Source organism: Mauremys reevesii, linkage group 3 (assembly GCF_016161935.1).
Source record: "Mauremys reevesii isolate NIE-2019 linkage group 3, ASM1616193v1, whole genome shotgun sequence".
NCBI classification, from domain to species: Eukaryota; Metazoa; Chordata; order Testudines; family Geoemydidae; genus Mauremys; species Mauremys reevesii.
In genome coordinates this window covers 149,672,445-149,696,739 of record NC_052625.1, presented here as the reverse complement: position 1 = coordinate 149,696,739, position 24,295 = coordinate 149,672,445, and the positions used below count along the sequence as shown (strand labels likewise).

Here is a 24,295-nt window from a genome sequence, read left to right as displayed (position 1 = left end):
ACACAGCAGGGGGTGGTGGGGGCAGCCAGCCAGACACAGCTGGGGGGTTGTGGGACAGACAGACAGACACAAGGACACAGCCAGGGGGTTGTGGGACAGACACACACAGCGGGGGGGGACAGACAGACACAGCCGGGGGTGGTGGGGGCATCCAGACAGACACAGCCGGGGGTTGTGGGACAGACAGGCATAAGGACACAGCCAAGGGGGTTGTGGCACAGACACACACAGCCGGGGGTGGTGGGGACAGACAGACACAAAGACACAGTCGGGGGGGGGCGTTGGTGGGGGACAAACAGACACAGCTGGGTGGTTGTGGGACAGACAGACACAAGGACACAGCCAGGGGGTTGTGGGACAGACACACACCAGGACACAGCCAGGGGAGTTGTGAGAACAGACAGACGGACACAGCTGGGGGGTTGTGGGGACAGACAGATGGAGCCGTGGGCGGGGAAAGGATCAGCAATGGGCACCCCGGGGCTGGTAGAAAATACACAGGATGGGGGGAGCTTCCTGAGGGGACTATAGCAACACCCCCCGCAGAGCAGACCCAGGTTGCAGCTGGCTCCGCCCATTACAGCCCCCTGCCCCACAGAGACCCACACAACCCTCTGCCCCCTCGAGAGACTCCCAATGACCCCTGTCACTGCTCTCCAGAGAGCCCTCCCCTTTGTGCCAGCCCACTCCCCTCCCGCACTGCCTCCCCTCCTCCAAAGCTCCCTACAATCTCCCCCTTTGCCTTCCGCCCCCCAGCCCAGCCCAGCCCATTCCATTGGCCGGGAGGCTCCCAGTCTAGTGGCTATCAGGGCCCATGGGAGCTGCACATGAGGCAGGGTGCCTGCCTGCAGATGCAGACCTGGCTGTGCCTCCACAGCACAGGGAGGGGGAGCCACAGGTGAGCAAGCCCTGGTCATCATCACAGGCCCAGTAATTCTCTGGATATTTAATTTCACTGAGGCAAAATGTGTGCAATTTTATGGGTTGAATGATTGAATGACATAATACCCACCTGCCCGCATTGTCCATCACTAAGTCCAGTAATTTTGTCAAGTGTTTGTCGCACAACATGGTGGTGCCCTCCCCTACCTTGTGCTTTAGGGGGTGATGGGGTCCAGGGCAGCCTGTTATAGCCTGTTATAGAACTACCTGATTAGTAATTGGATATGTTGGCTGGCATCTTTTTTTACGTGTTCGCTCCCCCTGATGTTAGAACCTGGCTACACCACTGGGGAGGGGAGCTTCCTAAACCTGTGCAGCTGGGGCTTAGGTGAATTTTGTGGTACTGTGCCCCTCCCCAGCTACCACCCTGCAGTCCCCACTCCTGCACCATGCTGGGCAAGGGGCAGCCCCATCCCCAGTGAGGCTATGGTGAGGGGTGGCAGCAGGGGAGGCCACACGTGATGGCAACCTCCCCCCTCGGTACCCACCATAGGGGAGGCGAGTGGGCTTTCTGGACCTGAGAGGGACCTAGGAGCATGTGCAGTGAACTGTGATGGAGAGGAGGAGTCCCTCCCCTGGAGCTTGCTGCTGCCAGGGAGGGTGGAGGGGAGTCCTCTTTGGCCCTAGCCCTGGGGCAGCCTGTCTGCACCCCAAGTTCCTTATCCCCAGCCCTGCCCCAGAGTCCTCACCTGACGGGAAAAACACGCAACTTAAATTTGGTGGTCAGTTTAGAGTATCATAGAATATCAGGGTTGGAAGGAGCCTCAGGAGGTCATCTAGTCCAACCTCATGCTCAAAGCAGGACCAATTCCCAACTAAATCATCCCAGCCAGGGCTTTGTCAAGCCGGGCCTTAAAAACCTCTAAGGAAGGAGATTCCACCACCTCCCTAGGTAACCCATTCCAGTGTTTCACCACCCTCCTAGTGAAAAAGTTTTTCTTAATATCCAACCTAAACCTCCCCCACTTCAACTTGAGACCATTACTCCTTGTTCTGTCCTCTGCTACCACTGAGAACAGTCTAGATCCATCCTCTTTGTAACCCCCTATCAGGTAGTTGAAAGCAGCTATCAAATCCTCCCTCATTCTTCTCTTCTGCAGACTAAACCATCCCAGTTCCCTCAGCCTCTCCTCAGAAGTCATGTGCTCCAGCCCCCTAATCATTTTTGTTGCCCTCCACTGGATTTTCCAATTTTTCCACATCCTTCTTGCAATGTGGGGCCCAAAACTGCACGTAGTACTCTAGATGAGGCCTCACCAATGTTGAATAGAGGAGAATGATCATGTCCCTCGATCTGCTGGCAATGCCCCTACTTATACAGCCCCAAATGCTGTTAGCCTTCTTGACAAAGGCCAGAGGAGGGAGTGTTAGTGCCTGTGCGGACTTCTGGGAAGTGCATGGGGTGGAAGGGGATGCTGGGATGCTCTGGAACCACTCCTTCAAAGCCAGTCAGGACTCTGGGGGAGCCTCCTCTCTGAGCAGACTGTCTCCAGGGCAAGAAGCTTACACCTTCCTGGGTCTGACCTCAGAGCATTCAGCATGCCCTTCCATACCATGCACTTTCCGCAGTGAGTCCGCCCAGGCGGGGTCCTGGGGCAGCCAGAGGTCCCTGCACCCCAACTCCGCAGTCAGATGTGACTCTCAGCCAGACTGTAAAACAGAAGGTTTATTAGATGACGGGAACACAGTTTAAACAGAGCTTATTGGTACAGAAAACAGAACCCCTCTGTCAGGTCCATCTTGTGGGGTGGGGAGCCCAGAACCAAGTTCTGGGTTTCTCCCCATTTCCCCAGCCAACTCCAAACTGACACTCCCTCCTCTGGCCTCTGTGTCTCTTCCGGACAAGGAGGCCACCTGATCTCTTTGTCCCCAACACCTTCAGTTGGCATCTTGCAGGGGAAACTGAGGCACCCACACAGTATTCAGAGAAAATATTAAGAACATTCCCACTTCATCACAACAGGTGCAACAAAATATAATACTGTATATTGAAGTAGGCAAGTGCTGCTTCTGACTTTCCACTTTTAATTGACCCTTGTAATCTTGTGGCGCTGACACATTGTAGCTTCATTTTATATCGGTTTACAGGGCGGGAGCGGGGGGGCACAACCATTTTGGGCCCCACCAAAAATTATACAAACCTGCCACCTATGAATAGACATACCCCTGACTGACGTAGCTTTGCTGACTGAACCCCCAGTAAGATGCAGATATGTTGATGGATGAATGCTTCCTTCAGCATAGCCACTGTTGCTCAAGAAGGTGGTGTTCCTACCCCAGTGGGAAAAACCATTATGTCAATGTGGGCTGCATTTACTCTGTGGGATTATGCCAGCATTGCTGTGGAGATTTAGCTATGCCAGTATAGTCTCTGTAGTGTAGACATACCCTCAGTTAGTTGTTCCTGACTCTTGCTCTAGTGCATGAGATATTAAGTACATGACATCAGAGACTAGTACTGTAGAGTGTTTTTTAAATGCAGAAAGTAAAGTGGAAAAAACCCTGAGAAATGTTCTGCTCTAATCTTTTTTTCAGTTCTCGTATTTAGGTGTTGTTATAACAACTGTAGGTAACACATTTCCGTCCAAAATGTTCTTTGACTTTTTCCCCCCCCCAAATTGAATGTTTCTCTTTAAAGGTTAATTGTGATCAGTTTACACATTTTTAACCAGTTGAATCTAGATTAGCTTCTAAATTGTTTAGGAACATATTATTTAAAGCATGTTAACACATTCTAGAATGGTACGGTAATGCAAATAAAAAGTAATAGTAATCCATTTTCCAGGCATAGACAAAATCCAAGAATTTTTTTTTTCCTAACAGCACCCATAATGTGATACCTGCATAGACTCATATTCGTAAGCTGTCCTCCCTTGCGTAGTGCGGAAGAGAGTAGAAGAACATTCATGTGTTTTCCCATGCAAAGCATAATTTGATTTGCTTGAATGACAAAGTAAATAGGTCACTTTCGGGGATACTTGACAACGAAAAAATTGGAAAGAGATTACTTAGTAGATACAATTATGTTAATTAACTTTAAAATTTACAAAAATACTATTCTTTAAGCGGAAAGAGTAGTGAAAAAGGTAGTGGGAGATGGGGAATGGCATACAGTTCATTCCTTTGGAACTGATAGTAGCCTAAGTCCTATTGTATAACCAATTAAACTTACTATATGAAGTCTTTGAACCATCAGAATATTTAAAATCAGATTAAAACTGTTACTCCTAAAATGCTCAAAGGATTTTATCAGAGATACAGGTTGGGCTGTCTATTTAAGGCAGAATCTCAATAAGCATTGTTTTCAGAGATTTCTAACTTTATTAAAATGTGTTTTAAATTCCATTAGTATTAAAATTGATGGCTGGAAAACAACCTATTCTGTATTATTCATTTTTTGCATTTAAGATTTATGTTATAGTACATTCTTTGTGAAAGTGTCTCAGAAATATAAATATAACGTTCATGTTTGTATTTCAGGAAACCCAGATGCCTTTACTGAAATTCTGCTGGATCAAGAACATATAAACCCTATAATAAATTGCTCAAGTCAGCTAGAAGATTCTGGGTGTGATGTATCTAGTGACTGTGTATTTGATACTGTAGACACATCCCATAACTTTGGGCACTCTGAGCATAGTTGTAACACTTCATCTTGTACATTTAATTCTGAAGTACTTCCCATATTGAATACCCATTGTACTAGCAAGGAAAAAACTCTGGCTGCTCACATGCAGTTCTTGCAACATCTACTTGAACTAAGAAAACTGACTGAAGCAGGAGGTCTGAAAACAGTCTTTACAAAGCTTGAAAGCGACTGCTCCACAATATCAGATTCTGTTTCTCGATTGCTTGATGGCCTGCTTACTTTTTACAAGAATCCTAAATTTCCTGTCTCAAATTTTCTGACAGAAGGAGTTTCTGTTTTGATCAATTTAATAACTGATGCTAATTTATCGAATCATGTTCTGAAAATGTGTTTTGAGAAGCTAGAAGAATTTAAGAAAAACCTAGTTCAGGTTATTTTAAGCAACAGCAATATCAATAGGGTAAGTGAAATAACTTCCAACCTCACTATCTACGTTTGCACGAAATCCAAATATACAGTTTACATTAATAGTATTGTTAGTTAGAAATAAAATATTATGCCTCCTTTGAACTTTCAACAGAGACTAAGAAAAAGTAAATATGTAAAAAAGAGAGCATGTTGTAGCACGTCTTGTTGTTATTGCTTAAGAATAGGATTTCAGTGAACATCAGCATTTGAAAATATTTTATTTGAATGTATGCAAAGTTCTCCTCCAGCCACAAATTTAGGGTTTATCCTCCAACTAGCCGGTTATATGCAGATCAAAACAAATTTGCGGAAACCAGAATAAATACTGTTTTTTTTGCTTTGTTGCATGAGGCGATTGTATAGTTTGACACAAGCTACTAAATATGTCTAATGATTTTTTTTCTTTTGCCTGCATTAAATATGTGGGGTCAGATCCTCAGCTGGTGTAAATCTGCATACTTGCATTGAAGTCTGTGGAATTATACTGACTCACATTATCTGGGGATCCACTCTCCTGAAGCTTGAAAATAATATTTAAAAATAAAACACAGGAATTAAGGAAGGAACATAGGAATTGAATGCCCACTATTATGATAGTAAAGAGGAGTGCATACTTTACCTTTTGTATACCATACATCATTTTATATTTTCTATCATGCTATTTTTGATTAGTTGTCTGTTACCTCAGAATTTGACATTCTTGCGTGTACCTCAGAACTTGACAGTACTACTCTCAGCCATTTTGTATGTTCAACCACTGCGAGCTAAAAACCAAATACCACAAAGTGAAAAATAATCTTGTCTTTGTAAGACAAGGTCAAACAGCTGCATACTTTCAGTTTGCTAATGAAAATATTTTTTGTTAATTTTGTTTTATTTTTTATTTAAAAAATAAATAACCTTAATTTTAAATACTCCTAACATTATTATTATAACTAAAATGCTAAAACATTTTAAATAATAAATATATTCAATATAAACCAATTACTATACTAAAATCACTATAAATTATATATTTTGTATTAATATTAACTATAAAAATAAACAATTTGCTTTAAAAAGTCCAAAAAAGCATTTCTTCAAGCAAAAAGCTAACATCTAAATTCCCCATCAGCTAAACTAAAAAAAAGCCTCTAAAAGCCTGGCTAATAATCACTCAAAACCATCTCAAACTATAAATAACTATATCTAAAATATCCTAAACCTATTGCATGTCTGTGTGTATGCGTGTGTATAATGCTTAAAATCTAATAAATAACTTTAAAAATTTTTGCCAGACAAAAGACATTATATGCGGTTTGACTCACAGCTGTGGCTAGGTAAGTGAATATTCTCTGGTCCCAGAGCCCAGGTAAGGGTGTGGGCCAACAACACCCCCACTCCTAGGCCTGCAGAATCCTCCCCGTGCAAGCTTTGTGGGTTTGGGCTCAGCATGGGAACCAGGCAGAGCTGGCAAGCGGCAGCACATAGGAAGTGACACTGTGCTGCATCCTTCCCCAGCACCGATGGGGATGTGTCTGCTAGTCTCTGAGCAGCAGATCACACAAATGCCTGCTCCAGTTAGTCACTGAACGTGCCGCCCCTTCCTCCCACCCCCAGAGTGCTGGGGAGGCCAGTCGTCTCATAAGGGAACCAATCTGCCTGGTTGCATAGTACACTCAGAACACACGACGCAGAGGCACTGGACCTCTAGATCCCTGCACAGCTGGAGACAGCCATAGGCTTCTGGGGCTACAGCTGATTGTGGGAGGCATGGAGAGGGAGAGGGGAGGCGCTGATGGTGGTGGAGGCTTTTATAACAGAACATTGCACAACTCTAATAGAACAAAAAGAACAGGAGTACTTGTGGCACCTTAGAGACTAACAAATTTATTTCAGCATGAGCTTTCGTGAGATACAGCTCACTTCTTCGGATGCAGTAGCTCTCGAAAGCTCATGCTGAAATAAATTTGTTAGTCTCTAAGGTGCCACAAGTACTCCTGTTCTTTTTGCAGATACAGACTAACATGGCTGCTACTCTGAAACCTCTAATAGAACAGCTACTTAATAATGAAACAACTTTAACTGGGACGACTTTAAGTGAGGAGTTACTGTACACTGAGCCTTTCCTAAAGCAGGTGACTTCTCTTTTCTTTGCTCCTGGTCCCTCCACTCTTGACTCTTGATGCAGAGCGAAGTACTTGGAACATTGTACTTCTGAGCAGCGGAGCCAACAGCAAAGATAATGAGGGTAGTTTAAAGAGAGGGAGAAGAGCAGATGTCGAGTGGTTTTCAAGGGCTCCTTGAGGATCGATTGTATCTAGACTTTCCCTACTTGGAGGTGGGTGGGTGAGGAGAACAAGTGGACTTTTATAGAAAAAAACAAAACTGAAAAAATGATACATCACAATAGCACACCAAAAAACCAAAAACAATCTGTGGAAACTAGGTAGAGTTTATGAATAGAATCAGGAGGATATGGGAGGGAATCCAGGAAGAGGGATTCATTGTTGGGATGGGGAGGAAGAAGAGAGAAGGAACTATGGCTTGGGCGAAAAGTGGAGTTAGCGTATTTTATATAGGAAGAAAGCTGGGTGTGGGATTGGAAGCAGTTGTTTCCCACTGGGCAAACCCAGATAGAAGCCTCCTGAGTTCCAAGTCAGCTTCATCTCTACTATTTAACCACTGGTACATTGAAATAGACAACTTTTTTTGCCAAATTACAAATGATATACGCGCTACAGTATATTAATAGAATTCATTACTGCATTCAAATAGTTTGAGTGAACATCTGTTTAAACATATATTAATAAGTTATCCATGCTGTAGTAATTGCTAAGTTTCTGAAAAACTATTTAAATTGATATAGTTAATACCAGTAATGATGTTTGAGTGATACTTTAAGTAGAAAAAAATGAAACAGTTTATTTTTAGTTTCAGTTTCAGCTTCAGCGTTGAAAGAAAAAATAAGTAGGATGGAGTGTAGAATTTTTAATAGAAGTTGTATGTCTTTTATCTAATATCACCCAGGGACATTTTTGCTTAGTTTTTAATTATTGCTATTTACCCAGTGATTGAAATATGGAGGATATTGATTTAAAACAAGATAGCAAGTGTGTGGCAAACTGGCAGCTGGTGAAAATTCATATCACTTAAACACCTTCAGAATAAAGTAGAAATTTTTTTAATGTCTAATCTTAATGTTCGTGAGGATGACTTTGAAAACACGAACCCAGTACAAACCAGTACAGTATTCTCTGTTTGACGTTGCAGACAGCCTGAAATAATAGTTGTAAAAGGTGTGAACTTTCCATTAATTTCAACAGAGAATAACTGAAACCTAGCGATGAGTGATGGCAATTTAGGGTAACACTTAGGTATTTCACTGATGATCCTGTTAGTAGAAGTATCAAGCCATTCTTATTCAAGTGCTAGTCCCTACATGTAATCTACTATGGGTATGAATGTACTCCATGCACCCAGAGTGCCACAGAATCCAAAGACCTGCTTCAGAAATTTGGTCCAGGTGGCTGTGGAGTATATTAATTGTAACTGCTTAGAGCACCAAAGGATCTCAGCAGTTTATAAATAGTGACTTAAATACTTTAAAAAATTGTTGCAAGGTGGGGAAGAAATATCTCCATAGTATAGATAGGGAGAAAAAAATGAAGCAGAGACGTTTGATGTAACTTACAAGAATCCCATTGCTTGAGTTATTCATCACTAGGTTGGACAAAGCACTAGAAAAAATATACTGTAGGAACCGATAAGACCACTTATTCAAGTTAGGCACTTCAATTACAAAATTTTTGGTCTGAAATTCTAAATTCACATTTAAACAAAAAATTGCTTGTTCTTCAGGATGAGGGAGTTAGAATTAAGGAAAATGCTTCTAATTTTAAAATATAAAACCCCTTTGTCTTGTAAAACTCTAAAATAAAAGAAGACTAAAATACAGTAGCTACTTCCATTTCCTTTTTCTTCGGCAAATAGTTCATAGGTGCATAATTTTCAGAGACATGCACAGATTTTTTTGAAGGTGTCCTATAGATCAATTCCAGAGTATCCATGTAACTGTAAAGTTGGAAATCTGAAGTGTTACTTTGTCTTTTTCCACTGAAGGTGTTTACAGATTCCTTAAAATCTGTTTGGATTGGCATTAGTCTCCTCTAGGTAAACTTCTTAAGTCTTTGTGTCCTCCCTGACCTTCTCAGTGATTACAGTCTATGGTGAGTTGTGCTTCAAGGGCTTTGCTTGCCTTCTGGTTTGAAGGCAGTTGTGGTGTTTGTTTAATTTTGTTTGGTGGTGTTTTTATTTCTTCCATTTTAAGACAAGGGACAGTATCCCACAAAACTGTAGGAAGTTTTCAAAATTGAATAATTCTGTTCCATGCAATTCATTTTCAGGATTATATCCAGTAGTTCTGTAGTGGAGCTTTTTTTTTGCTGTGCCTCTTATCTGGCTGTTGCGAAAACCTATCCCTAAGAACCATTTTTTTTTTCAATAGGCCACAATGTAATTGTATGTTAAATACAGTAACTGTTTGCTTTTAACAGTTTTTAAGTGTTTACGAAGTTGGAATATGCTTATAGTTAATTAAGATTCAGTGAAGCTATAGTTAAAAATATCAAATTGTCTATATAAACTGACATTTAAATGAAGTTTTTCTTTGGGGTTAGAGAACTACTTCAGTGGAACTATTTTACAGTATTTATTTTCAAAATTTTGAAACTGGAAAGCAATTTTTTGTGACAATTTCAGCCTACTCAGGTATAGTAGGTTAGCATCATTTCACTGACATAAAATAATATATAGTCAGGTCCATCTTATAGAACTTAGTGGGCAGCAAAGGCTTTTATTAGCTACATCATCTACTATGCTTTGGTAGTAGTCGATTATAGAACAGTACATAATTACAAAAGAAGCTCTGTATCTGCTTTCCTTTTATGTCTCCTCATAATTAGAATTGAAAATAGCAGATGGACTTTCCTTGTTGTTTTTGAATGACAACATCATAAACAAATCCTTTTTTGAACATACACTAGACATAAACTGAGGATTTTACCATTTAACTATTGGGTGCAATTATAGGCGCCAATCTGCTTGCTGTAAATGTCTCCACTCTGCCTTCGACAGTTCTGAACCATGAAAATAATTGAACAATCATTTATCTTACAGTGGAACCTAGGGTTTCCAAATTATTGTTGAAGGAAGAAACTCACTCCCATGCCACAAGTCTGTCACATCAGTTACTTCAGTGATGGCATAAATTGTTAATAATTATGGGAATTCCCTGGTGCTTGGAATCAGACTTTTTTTTCCCAACTATCTGAAGTCCACTGGCCATAATAGATGTACTGGCAACACTGAATTCACCTTTTTAAATAAGCATGATTGATAGGGCACTTAAAATAGTACTTAAACAAAGCTAACTCAGAAATCCATTGAGGAATAACAGAAGACACATGGTGAAGTATATCACCATGCTGTGTTGAATGAATGGTTTTTTTGTTTTTTGTTTTTGTTTTTTGGAGGCTGATGGTAGCTGCAAGATTGTAGGTGGGGGAGACAGTCCAAAGAGGCACCAGAATTTCACTCACTCCCTTCATTGTTCCTATGAATAAGATCTGCAATACCTATTTCCCCTCCCTTGGAATCCATAAGTAAGGTCCAAATAGCCTGGCTCTATTGATCTGCAGGACCTGCTGTAAGATGTATTTATTGATTCCACACATTGGCAGGGGAAATTGTTTGACTGTGCCTGAGGTTTTTATGAAAGCAGAGTTCTGCAGGAGTTTTGGAGTTGAGCTGTGTAGGTTGTATAGTTAAATATTTATTATTTATCTTGTTTCTGTAATTTGTTGAACACAGAGTCTCAGGTGCCGTCTTAAACTTGCTATAAATTCTCTGCACATGGCAAAATAATTCACCTTTTCTCTACACTGTCTAGAGGATTTATTGTTTCATCAGGATGTTCAGAAATTTTGGAAAGATGGATTGTCATGGGGCCCTGCTGTCCTTAGGTTTTTAAATTAGGAAGCCTTCTATATTAATGGGTGACTTGGCTTGTAGGTCTAGAATTTATCAGGAAAGAATGTCCATAAAATCCAGCATACAGTTCTTCATTTTCAGAGTTGCTGTAAATCGTGTTTTTGGTTTTAACATCACCTATCTTCTAGCTTGCTACATTTTTGTTAAAGTTCTTCCTCCCTGCAAAGAAGGAATGTAAGAAATAGTTTTTCCTTATAACACCGTTGTCTTCTCCAGTGCTTTGTTCCACATCTCTTTGTTGGTTTGAAGAGAAATGACAGTCTCTTTAAAATCTGACAGTGATAGTCATCTCGTTTAACCCCCTGTTATTTGAAGAGGAGAATTTTTGCTCTCAGGAGCTTTACCTCTTTGTGGGTTGCTCACAAACACACACACACAGTTGCAAGGGAAGGCTGAACAAATGTGCTATTTATTGTTTTAAAATATTGTTTATGGGTTTGGGGAAAAATCGGAAACTTTTCAAGTTGGGGAGACGTTTGATCCCCACCTGCAGAATGGGTTACCTAGTTATCTTTTGCAACTGTCCAGCAAAAATTGTTTCTAAATATATAATGTTTCATGAGACAACAGTAGAGATTCATTTTATATAAGTGTGAGTCATGAATTTCAATTGTAGAGTGTGTTGCACATTCATAAAATCCAACAGGTGCTTTTTACCAATAAGTTATGGGGAAATATCTCATACGTAGACTATATGTCACAGCAACAGAATAATCTCAGGATAAGGTAAAGACTATTATGGATTTTACAAAAGCAGCAAAGAGTTCTGTGGCACCTTATAGACTAACAAACGTATTGGAGCATGAGCTTTCGTGGGTGAATACCCACTTTGTTGGATGCATGTAGTGGAAATGCATGCATCCGATGAAGTGGATATTCACACACGAAAGCTCATGCACCAATATATTTGTTAGTCTATAAGGTGCCACAGAACTCTTTGCCGCTTTTACAGATCCAGACTAACACGGCTATCCCTCTGGTGGATTTTACAGTGAGTCAACTAGTAGAATCTCTTTCTTGCTTGCTAGAGTGCTATAAAAGAAGGTTAAAACCTATATGTAATTATGTCATAAAGCTTCTCCAAAAAAAGTTTTGTAGTATTCTATAAAAGCATGAATCAATATTTCAAAATAAGTATGGGGGTAAACGTTATCAAGAAAATATTATGAAATGTGAACAAGCAACATAAATGGAACTCAAAAGTGAATTCTGTATTGTTCATCACATTTTAATTCTAGATAATGTAAATTAAGACCATAGGGAAATGTAATAAAAGTATTGTCTTAACTATCTTTTCTGCTTAGCTTTAAAGTAGATGGGCTGTATGCAAGATTTTAATACAATCTAGCATGTGATTGATAATGGGTTTAACAGGAATGCAGATACAAGAGTTGCAAGCATGGGATTAATGTCTTTATAACTAAAGGGCTTGACAACAGGATAGCCTGCATACTTTGGGAAACATCATTATGTTGAAATAAGCATAATGAAAAACACAAACAGAATATTGGATAACTCAAGAACAGGCAACTAAATTATGAAATGTGTGAGTGTGTTTATATATAAAAATACACCTTAAAGTAGTCAAAAACAGTGCCTGAAAAATCAGGAATCTGTGTCATATTCAGGTATAATTATATGCATCACCAAGGTTTAAGATTTTCAAATAAAGAGAAATCATAATCTTATATAGATAGCTTTATTATGTTACACAATAACTAAACTTGCTGTAGGTGACACTAAATTTCTGTATACAATTGTAACCTGCTGTCTGTGTTGTCAGCAGTCACATTGACATTACCTGACTCATCAATGTACAGGAGCCTCCCGATTCAGGGACAGATAATATTTAAAAATAGACTAAGGTTATCCTGTTTCTCCAGTTCCTTTCAAGTACAGTAGAACTTTAGAGTTACGAACACCAGAGTTACAAACTGACTGGTCAACCACACACCTCATTTGGAACAGGAAGTACACAATCAGGCAGCAGCAGAGACCAAAAAAGCCCAACCAACCAAACAAAACAAAAAAACAAATACAGTACAATACTGTGTGAAACACGAACTACTAAAAAGATACAGGGAAAGTTAAAAAAAAAAAAGATTTGACAAGATAAGGAAACTTTCTGTGTTTGCTTCATTTAAATTAAGATGGTTAAAAGCAGCGTTTTTCTCATAGTAAAGTTTCAAAGCTGTGTTAAATCAATGTTAAATTGTAAACTTTTGAAAGAACCATAACATTTTGTTCAGCATTACAAACATTTCAGACTTACGGACCACCTCCGTTCCCAAGGTATTTGTAACTCTAAGGTTCTACTGTATACAGCTAGTGGGCTTCAGTTCTTCTTTGAGTGATGGTCTCCACTGTGGGGTTATGCATGCACACCATGCATGTGGAGCTGGAGGATTTGAAAATCATGTATGTTTCTCTGTGCATGCACCCTGGCTAACCTCATGCCACTGACCGATGGGATAAACAGCGGAGCAGACTGACTACCTCTCCAGTTTCTTCTCACTGTTGTCCAGGTTGGAACAGGCTTTGTCTTCATCTCTTAAGATAAGATTTAGCTTTGTAAATAGTTTTAGCTTTTATACAGTTTATAGTTTATGTTTTCATAGTTTTAGTATTAGATTAATCTTTGGGGGAACAGTGCCCCATACCTTTTGTGGGTACTGGATGATGCCCTGCACTCCGGACTTCAAACTCTGTGTTTCTTGCCCATGATCCTTCTTGGTCATAGATGACCACCAATGCTGCCTACACGGCCTCAGAGAAGCTCACTTTGTAGTGAGGTGCAGTATCTGTTGCTCATTCCCCAGCTGTACTCAAGAAGGGCTGGAACTCTGTCTCCAAAACCACCTCATGGACAAAGCTATGAGACTTTAATTGGACCCAGGCCCTCCTCCCCTATGCATTGGCCTGACGCAGGAAGGAATGAGCCTCCTGCTGCTAAGTCTGACACTGGTGCCAGAGAATCGATTCCCATAGACTCCCTGGTGGGATTTTTTCTCCAGAAGCACTAGTACACATGAAACTTAGGCTATGTCTACACTACAAAATTAGGTTGAATTTATAGAAGTCGTTTTTTTAGAAATCATTTTTATACAGTCGATTGTGTGTGTCCCCACACAAAATGCTCTAAGTGCATTAAGTCGGCGGACTGTGTCCACAGTACCGAGGCTAGCATCGACTTCCGGGGCATTGCATTGTGGTTAGCTGTGGGTAGCTATCCCACATGTCCTGCAGTCTCTGCCGCCCATTGGAATTCTGGGTTGAGATCCCAATGACTGATGGGGCAAAAACAGTGTCATGGGTGATTCTGGGTACATGTTGTCAGCCCCCCGCCCCCGTGAAAACAACGGCAGACAATCTTTTTGCACCTTTTTTCCTGGGTTACCTATGCAGATGCCATACCGCAGCAAGTATGGAGCCAGCTCACCTCACCATTACCGTATGTCTCCTGGGTGTTGGCAGACGTGGGACTGCATTGCTACACAGCAGTAGCTCATTGCCTTTTGGCAGCAGATGGTGCATTACGACTGGTAGCCATCGTCGTCGTACTCCTGGGTGCTCTTTTAGCCAACCTTGGTGAGCTCAGTCAGGGGCACCTGGGCAGACATGGAGTGACTCAGCCAGGTCATTCCCATCTTCTGCTGAGCACCCAGGAGATGATGATGGCTAGCAGTCATACTGCACCATCTTCTGGCGAGCAGCCAGGAGATGATGATGACTAGCAGTCATAATGCAGCATCTTCTGCTGAGCACCCAGGAGATGATGATGGCTGGCAGTCAAACTGCACCATCTGCTGCCAGCCTAAAGATGTAAAATATAGATGGAGTGGATCAAAACAAGAAATAGACCCGATTTGTTTTGTATTCATTTGCTTCCTCCCTGGCCGGTACATCTGAATTGAGAGTGCTGTCCCGAGCGGTCACAATGGAGCACTCTGGGATAGCTCCCAGAGGCCAATACTGTCGAATTGCGTCCACACTACCCCAAATTCAACCCGGCAAGGCCAATTTCAGCGCTAATCCCCTCGTCAGAGGTGGAGTAAAGAAATCGATTTAAAGAGCCCTTTAAGTTGAAAAAAAGGGCTTCAACATCTGGACGGGTCCAGGCTTAAATCGAGGTAACGCTGCTAAATTCGACCTAAAATCGTAGTGTAGACCAGACGTAAGTCTTACTTGAAATGCACTTGGATATTTTCAGATTAATCTCTGAGCAAGCCCAGTACCTCAAGAAGACTTAGGTTGATTCTGCTTTGAGCACGGGATTGGACTAGATGACCTCCTGAGCTCTCTTCCAACCCTAATCGTCTATGATAAGTCCCAGAGGCTTGACAAGAAAGCCCAAAAACATCAGGCTCCATTGTTACCGGAACATGATCCATTGATACTGTCATCCTTGGCCCCTCCTTGGGATTCATCGGCGTTGACAAAAGACTGTTCGCAGCCTATCCATGGCACCACCTTCGACAGCACCCTTTCCGGCTCCACTGGTCTGGGCACAGACAACCCCTCTTACTCCAGGGGGAGCTGGGACTCTTGCTTCCCCACAGGATATCTCCTCATTCTGGATCTGGATTCCTTTCCAGGGATGTCATAACACCACCTGTGGAATCAACTGCTTGGAGAAGTTTATCGTCCATTCCTTTCTTGAAATACAACTTCCCTCCACTGGCACTGGCGGTACCGCCTCTAGAACAGGAATCATTTTTCTCCTCACTGGCAGACTTTAATCAAGAGGAGCATAAGTTTTGTTACCTTATGTATTCTCTGCCATCCAAAAGACTTACATCACTGTGAGACCAACCTCCACATTTAGCTTGGGGCTGCTGGCACCCTATGCCATGTGGGCCTCTGCGTCCCCCTTTGACCCTTCTTGCTTGCCATATTGGGGGCCCTGAAACCAGAGTCAGTCAGGTCAGCTAGAGTCACCCCTCCCATTGAAAGAGGCACTCAGACTCCTCTCCTGATCCTTCCAAATAGGAAGACCTAGATGCACTGGATCTAGTGGCTTTTCTGAACTGCCATCTTCATCTCTGGATGAGGTGGTAACCCCTACGTTTCCCTCTCCCACACCATCTGTTCAGGCAGTTCCAGGATCATTTTTGTAGAATTGCTGGTGAACTTCAGATTCCTCTTGAAGAGGCTCAGGAATCCAAGCACAAACTCTTAGACATCCTCCAGGCAAAATAGCGCTCCCCATTAATAAGGCTATAATGGAGCCAGCTAGGGCTGTGTGGCACAGATCAGCTATCTGTGCTCCATTATAGCCTCATGTGGACTCCGTGTTAAACTGAGGAGTGATAGAACATGTCCCTCCTCCATACCAAGGGAGTGGATTTTACTTGTCTTACTTCCTTATACCCAAAAAAAGGGCTGATGAAGACCAATTCTCGACCTCAACCACTTCATTTTAAACTCAAGTTTTGTGTGGTTATCCTGGCCTTTATAATACCATTCCTAGAAAAGAACATGGTTTATAGCTGTCAGTATGAAGGACGCATACTTCCATGTCGATATTCATCCTGCTCTCAGATGCTTCCTCAGATACGTGGTGGGCTCTGATTGTTTTCAGTACAGAGCACTCCCTTTTGGGATAGCAACCACCTCCAGAGTCTTCACCAAAGTATTAGCAAAAGTGTCAGCTCACCCCAGATGCCTTGATCTCTCTCTTCTTCCTCTACCTAGACTATTGGCTCCTTGTTGCCATGTGACACCAGGAGGCCCATGTAACAACTCTAATAATGCTACACCTCCTTTCTTCCCTGAGGATCAGTATAAACACCAGAAAAACTGTTCTCGCACCCACACTATCTTTGGACTTTATCATGGCCACCCTGGATTCAGTCACTGCAAGAGCTTACTTGCCCACAGATAGGTTTCAGACCATGAGCTACTTTATAGCCTAGATCACAAACAATCCTTGAGTACCAGTCAGGACATGCCTATCTCTCCTAGGTCATATGGCCTCATGCACTCATGTCATGCCAATTGCAAAACTCCACCTTTGTTGCCTTCAGGCGTGGTTCCAGTTGATATGTTCTCTGAACCACCACCCCATGAGCTCCATGATAACAATCCCTGCCAAGATGGTTTCTTCCCTACTGTGGTGGATGAATCCTTGCCAGATATGCGTGGGTGTCCCTTTCTCCCTCACTCCTCTCCAGACAGGACCATTACCACAGACCCATTTCCTCTCAGTTGGGGAGCCCACGTGGACAGCCAGAAAACACAAGGCACCTGGATTCCCCGAGAATCCAGAATGCACATAAATATTTTAGAGTTACGAGCAGTCCGGAAGGCATGCAAAGCTTCCTTCCATTCATCGATGCTCACCATTGATACTGTCGGAAAACACCATCACCATCTTTTACATCAACAGGCAGGAGGAATGAATCCTGTTTCCCTGTATGTGACTGAGGTCAGCTTGTGGAACTGGTGCGTCAGCAACCAACTCACACTATCTTCCCAGGAAATTAAATACACTCATGGAGTCTCTCAGCAGACCTATTGCTGTCAACCATGAGCGAGAACTCCATGACTTGGTGCTGCACAACATCTTCAGTCTATGGGGAACCCAAACCAGAGATCTGTTCACCTCTAAAGCAAACTGAAAATGCATCGCATACTGCTCCAGAGGAGTTCTACGTCGCCGCTCTCAAAGTGATGCTACACTTCTTTCTTAGTCAGATAACCTGAACTATGCATTCCCTCCATTACTGCTTCTACCATGAATTCTACACAAAATCTGGTAGGACAGGGCACTGGTTATACTGATTACTCTCTACTGGCCCCAACCATTTTGGTTCCCAAATCTTCTGTGCATGTCATGCTGAGTACCAATCCTCCTCCTGATGTTTCCTGAGCTTCTGAGACAGCAGAACAGTAAGATAAATCAGCCTGATCTGCATTTGATTCACCTCAGGGCTTGATTTTTGCATGGGCACCGTCCTTAGAATGCTCATGTTCTGCATACTTTCCAACTTAGGAAGGATTCCCCAAGATGATATTACCTGGCTCAGTGGAAATGTTTTTCTTCTTGGGCACATCAAAAGAATGTTCTTCCAGAAAATACAGATATCCCTCTCATTTTAGTATGGAAGCCGTGTAAGTATGTATCAGCAAAAACAATGAGGTGTCCTTAAGGTGCAACAAGGACTCCTCGTTGTTTTTCCTCTCATTTTAGACTGTATCATTTTCTCTAAAGATGTCAGGCCTATCCATCAGCTCTTTATAAGTCCACCTGGCAGCAGTCAGTGTGTACCATCCACTCGGTCTTCGTTCACCCACTGACCTCAAGATATTGGAAGGGCCTAATCAGAACTTTCCTGCCTATTCACAAATCTACCCCTCACTAGGACTTGAACCTTATTCTCTCTGCACTCACAAGACCACCCTTTGAACTCCAAGCCTCCTGCTCCATGTCCCTTCTCTCCAGGAAGGTCACATTTCATGTAGCCAATATCTCAGCCACAAAGTTGGTGAGCTTGGACCAATGATAGCAGATCCTCCTTACACTGTATTCCATAAAGATAAGGTTTCATTACACCCCAAATTCACCCTCAAGGTTGTTTCATAAATTCACTTGAACCAATCCACTTACTTGTGTTCTTATTGGAACAGAGACTCCATGCCCTCAGTGTCCGGTGAGCCTTGGTATTTTATTTACACAGAACAAAACCAATCAGGAAGTCCCTAAGACTGTTCATTGCAATAACAGAAAGAATCAGGGGACAAGCACTCTCCACCCAGAGGATCTACATATGGTTCTCTGGCTGCATTCTACTCTATCAACTATTGAACCTCTCCCCACCCCGATGGAGTAAGAGCTCATTCCATGAGAACACAAGCAGTGACTATGTCATTCCTTCAGGAGGTATATCTCTCCTTGAGATCTATAAAGCAGCCACGTGGGCTCTGTTCACATGTTTACGAGACACTGTGTGCCGTAGTCTATAACTCCTCTGCTGATGCCTCCTTTGGAATGACTGTCTTTCGTTTAGCTCTACTGTCTACCTGCTTGCACTCTGCTCCTGCTTAGGTACGGCTTATCCGTCACCCACAGTGGAATATAATAAGGGCCATCACCGGAATAAGAACCGGTTACTTACTTGTAATTGGAGGTTCTTCCAAATGCGTGGTCTCTATCTGTATCCCACTGCCCATCCTCCTTCCCCTCTGCTTCGGAACATCTCTGATTCACAGTGGAAAAGGAAGTGGAGAAGCAGTCGGTCCACCCCACCCTTTATTCCCTGTATCCGAGGCTTGAGATAAGCCAGGGTGCATGCATGGACCAACGGACACTATTTTCAAATAAAGGAAGCAGGTGGCAAGGTGGAGGCTAATAAAAGAATAATGGTAGGAAAGAACAGTTACAATGAATACCATTCCTGTAAGAGTGAGAATTTTAAACGGACAACACAAGTGAATTGAAGTGAGTGAAGTGGAGAAACCAAGAAAGATGACTAGAAAAGTAAGTGTTAAAATTAGTGTTTAGGAATACCAACATAGTTAGTCATTCAGGTGCTGCGTCTCCAAGGAATTAAAGGTGTATATCAGTCAAACATACAAGTATGAACACAATCCCTTAGTTTTTGATGTAGTGCACTTGTTTTTGGATAACCGTGCAGAGTTGAAACATGAATTGTGCTAGTACTCACAGTATTTGCCTTTATGAAACTTGCTACTGATTAATATTTCTGAGTTTCAGACACCTCTTTCTGAAAAGGAGTTATCTTAATACAGTCTGATCAAACTAATTCTAAAATGAATAATTCATATCTTGGGATTTTTCCTGTGGTAAAGAAATACCAAGAAGTCCAAAGTCCAATAACATTTTTGCCAGTACATTTAAAAAAAAAAAGCTGATAGATTCCTAACAGCATAAGTTTTATTGGATCCAAACTATTAATCCAGCTCTAGAATGGGCTGAACGGATTCTTGTTTCTTTTACTTTTACTGTATATTTTTGTGAGCTCAGTATATTTTATATTTTTTTACTGATAAAAGACATGTAATATTTTGAATTTTACAATATATCAATTTGAATATTTAAGGACAAATTCATTTTGCCGTTATTTCCTGACAGAACTAAAAGATGATCCATGAATAGGCCACTGAGAGATGAAATTATTTATGTTCACTGTTTGTAGATAACTTTATTATTTAGCCAATGCTGTTTGCATTTGTAGCTGTGTTGATCCCAGAATATTAGAGAGACAAAGTGGGTGAGGTAGTATCTTTTTCTGGACCGACTTCTGTTGGTGAAAGCTTGTCTCTCTCACCAAAAGAAGTTAGTCCAATAAAAGATATACTAAGCAGCTTTTGTGGACAGCTCTGCAGTCAGGAAAATGTAGGGCTGGGCACAGGAATCAAGATATGGAACTGACGCCTGGTCTACACTACGCGTTTAAACCGGTTTTAGGAGCGTAAAACCGATTTAACGCCACACCCGTCCACACTAAGAGGCCCTTTATATCGGTATAAAGGGCTCTTTAAACCGGTTTCTGTACTCCTCCCTAACGAGAGGAGTAGCGCTAATATCGGTATTAACATATCGGATTGGGGTTAGTGTGGCCGCAGATCGATGGTATTGGCCTCCGGGCGGTATCCCACAGTGCACCACTGACTACTCTGGACAGCAATCTGAACTCGGATGCAGTGGCCAGGTAGACAGGAAAAGCCCCGTGAACTTTTGAATATTTCCTGTTTGCCCAGCGTGGAGCTCCGATCAGCACGGGTGGTGATGCAGTTAAAAATCAAAATAAAGAAAGAGCTCCAGCATGGACGATGCGGATGTGATCGCTGTAAGGGCAGGCAAATCTGTTCTATCAGCGCTCCGTTACAGAAGACGAAATTCAAAATCATTTTTTAAATATCTCCAGACAGATGCCATAGCAGGGACTCAGCGCACTGCTGCGTGGCAAGCGTAACGGAAAGCCAAAGAATCAAATGGATGCGCATCTAAATGTTATACCAGCATACCCTTTTGGATGAGATGTTGCAGGCTGCTACTGGAGAAGGACAGCAGTGTGTGCATTCTGTTGTCTTTTAGGGGACTCTATATTGGAAAAAAAAGGAGGTGGGCTGAGGTTTGGAGTTTCAGAGCTAGAGACCAACTGGTATTCTTTCTGATTTTCTCAGATTTAAAGTGTTCTCTTCATCCGATGTAATACGCTGTTCTGAATTTTCAGTTTTCTTCTGATAATTTGGTCATTGTAATGTGGAAGGTGGTCTCAAACTTTTCTTTTTTAGGAGCAACATATTTATACAGGCCTTTAGTCTTAGAATGCTGGATTTTTTGATGCAAGAGATGAGGTAAGTACTCCATGGATTATTTGTAAGTCAGAAATTCCAGTTGAATTTTCACTTAATTATTGCACCGGTAGCTTGACAGATTCTTTCTGAAATTCATAATGTTGCAGTTTTGCTTTGTTCTGTGCAGCCTGTGTTTTATGATCTGTTTATATTTTCTAAAGCTTTCAATTTCAGTACTCAGCTCTTTCGATTTCTTTCTTAGGTATCTACTTCCTTGATTATATCCTCTCTAATGTAATCCATTTCAGCTTCCCAGCATTTTGTAGGGTCTAACTATACCTCTTTTTAATTCTGGAAAAAAGACTCCAATTTGCTTCCTATCATGCATGAAAATGTTTTTTCCTTAATAGAGAGGAGTTTATTCTCTCCTCATTTGATTTTATTTGACTGATACCCACATTTATTATTAATTCCACAGATCTATGATCCCTAAACACTGTAATGTCTATTTGTCATAAAACAGTTCCTTGACGTAATAAATGTGACATTATGAAAAATTGTTCCCGAGAAAATATTGTGTAGCGTTGAGTGGAAAGTAAATCCTTTATTCGTCTATAGATCTTCTAGACAAGTGAATACATACAAAGACATCAGTGAAGATGGTATTGTGAGTTTAGTTGTCTTAAGATGGGTGATATTTTTGTAATGTTGGTGGCCTAGATCTGCCTAAAAGTGGACCTGTGACTATATTTGAATATGCCTTTTTGATAATGGCAACTCATGTTATATAATTAGGAATTGATGCAGTTAATAAACACAATCATCTAGCTGATTCCTTCAGATGACAACTAGGGATTATCTTCAAGGACTCACGGAGAACCCAGAGGACTGGAGATGGGCAAATGTAGTAGCTATCTTTAAAAAGGGAACAAAGACCATTCAGCCTAACTTTGAGACCTGGAAAGATACTGGAACAAATTATAAAACAATCAGTTTATAAGCCCCTAAGGGATAACAGGGCGATAAGCAATAGCCAATATGAATTTGTTAAGAATAAGTCATGCCAGGCCAACCTAAATTCCTTCTTTGACAGGGTCACTGGCCTAGTGGATAGGAGGAAGCAGTAGACATAGTCTTGGTTTTTATTAAATCTTTTGACACAGTCTCACATGACATTATCATGAGCAAACTAGGGAAATGAGGTCTTGATAAAATTACACTAAGATGGGTACATGAGTGGGTGAAAAACCATACTTAGACTAATTATCAATGGTTCGCTGTCTTACTGGGAGGATATAGCTAGTGTGGTGCTGCAGGTGTCTATTTTGGGTCTGTTACCATTCAGTATTTCATTAATGACTTGGATAATAGTGTGGAGAGTATGTTTCTGGGAGGGGTTGCAAGCACTTTGGAGGACGGTATTAGAAATCAATATGACCTTGACAAATTGAAAACATTGTTTTGAAATCAGCAAGATTAAAGTTTGATAAAGGTAAGTGTAAAGTACTGCACTTGGAGGAAAAATCAAATGGACAAATACAAAATGGAGACTAACTGGCTAGGAGTAGTACTGCAGAAAAGAATCTGAGGGTTATGGTGAACAAATTGAACGTGTCAACCAACATAATGCAGTTGTGAAAAAGATTAATATCATTCTTGGGTGTGTTAACAGGAGTGTCATATGTAAGACCCGGGAAGTTATTGTCCTGCTCTGCTTGGCAATGATGAGGCATACTGTGTCCGGTTCTGGGTGCCACACTTTAGGAAAGATGTGGACAAATTTGGAGAGAGACCAGAGGAAAGCTACAAAAATGATAAAAGGTTTAGAAAACTTGAGCAATGAGGAATTTTTTGGTTTGTAAAAAGGGTTTGTTCTATCTTGAGAAAAGAAGACTGAGGGTGGACTTGGTAAGTCTTCAAATTTCTTAAGGGCTATTATAAAGAGGCTACAGATCAAGTATTCTCCATGGCTGCTGACAGTAGAACAAGGAGTAATCAGCTTAATGTGCAGCAAGGGAGATTTAGGTTAAATATCAGGAAAAACTTTCTAACTATAGGGATATTTAATTCCTGTAATAGGTTACCAAAGGCGTTTGTGGAATCCCTGCTATTAGTGGTTTTTAAGAACAGTTTAGACAAACACATGCTTGGGGTGGTTTAGCCCCTGCCTCAGTGCATGTTGATGAACTAGATGACCTCTCAAGATCCCTTCCAGCCCTACATTTCTGTGATTCTCTGATTGATTCTATAATTTGAAAGCTGATCTTGTAGCAATTGAAGTAAATGGGAATTTAGTAGGGCTGTCAATCATTTAAAAAAAATCACAATTAATTGCACTGTTAATAATAGAATACCATTTATTTAAATACTTTGGATGTACAAAAAAAACTGCATTCAAAAATAAAATGATGTAAAACTTTAGAGCCTTCAAGTCCAATCAGTTCTACTTACTGTTCAGCCAATTGCTAAGAGAAACACGTTTGTTTACATGTAAGGGAGATAATGCTGCCTACTTCTTAATTACAATGTCAAGTGAAAGTGAGAACAGGCATTCGCATGGCATTGCTGTAGCTGGCATCACAAGATATATATGTGCCAGATGCGCTAAAGATTCATATGCCTCTTCATGCTTCGGCCATCGTTCCAGAGGACATGCTTCCATGCTGATGATGGGTTCTGCTCGATAACTGGCCAAAGCAGTGTCGCCCGACACATGTTCATTTTCATCATCTGAGTCAGATGCCACCTGCAGAAGATTGATTTTTCTTTTTTGGTGGTTTGGGTTCTGTAGCTTCTGCATCAAAGTGTTGCTCTTTAAGACTTCTGAAAGCATGCTCCACCCCATCCCTTTCTAATTTTGGAAGACACTTCAGATTCTTAAGCCTCGGGTCGAGTGCTGTAGCTATCTTCAGAAATTTCACATTGGTACCTTCTTTGCATTTTGTCAGATTTGCAGTGAAAGTGTTCTTAAAACAAACAACATGTGCTGGGTCATCATCTGAG

The 24,295-nt window shown here is 41.5% G+C and overlaps 1 protein-coding gene across 7 annotated transcripts in view; it reads left to right on the top strand.

Moving 5' to 3' along the window:
• The window catches only part of MEI4 (meiotic double-stranded break formation protein 4), a 148,754-nt gene that overhangs the window by 37,966 nt on the left and 86,493 nt on the right, over window positions 1-24,295 (top strand). For all 7 annotated transcript variants that reach the window (XR_005596471.1, XR_005596472.1, XR_005596474.1 and 4 more), the window contains exon 3: window positions 4,423-4,991. Coding sequence is in view for 3 of the 7 variants with exons in the window: in XM_039531532.1 (XP_039387466.1) it covers window positions 4,423-4,991 (569 nt within the window). In the remaining 4 variants the exon portion in view is untranslated. The remainder of the gene's footprint in view (window positions 1-4,422; window positions 4,992-24,295) is intronic.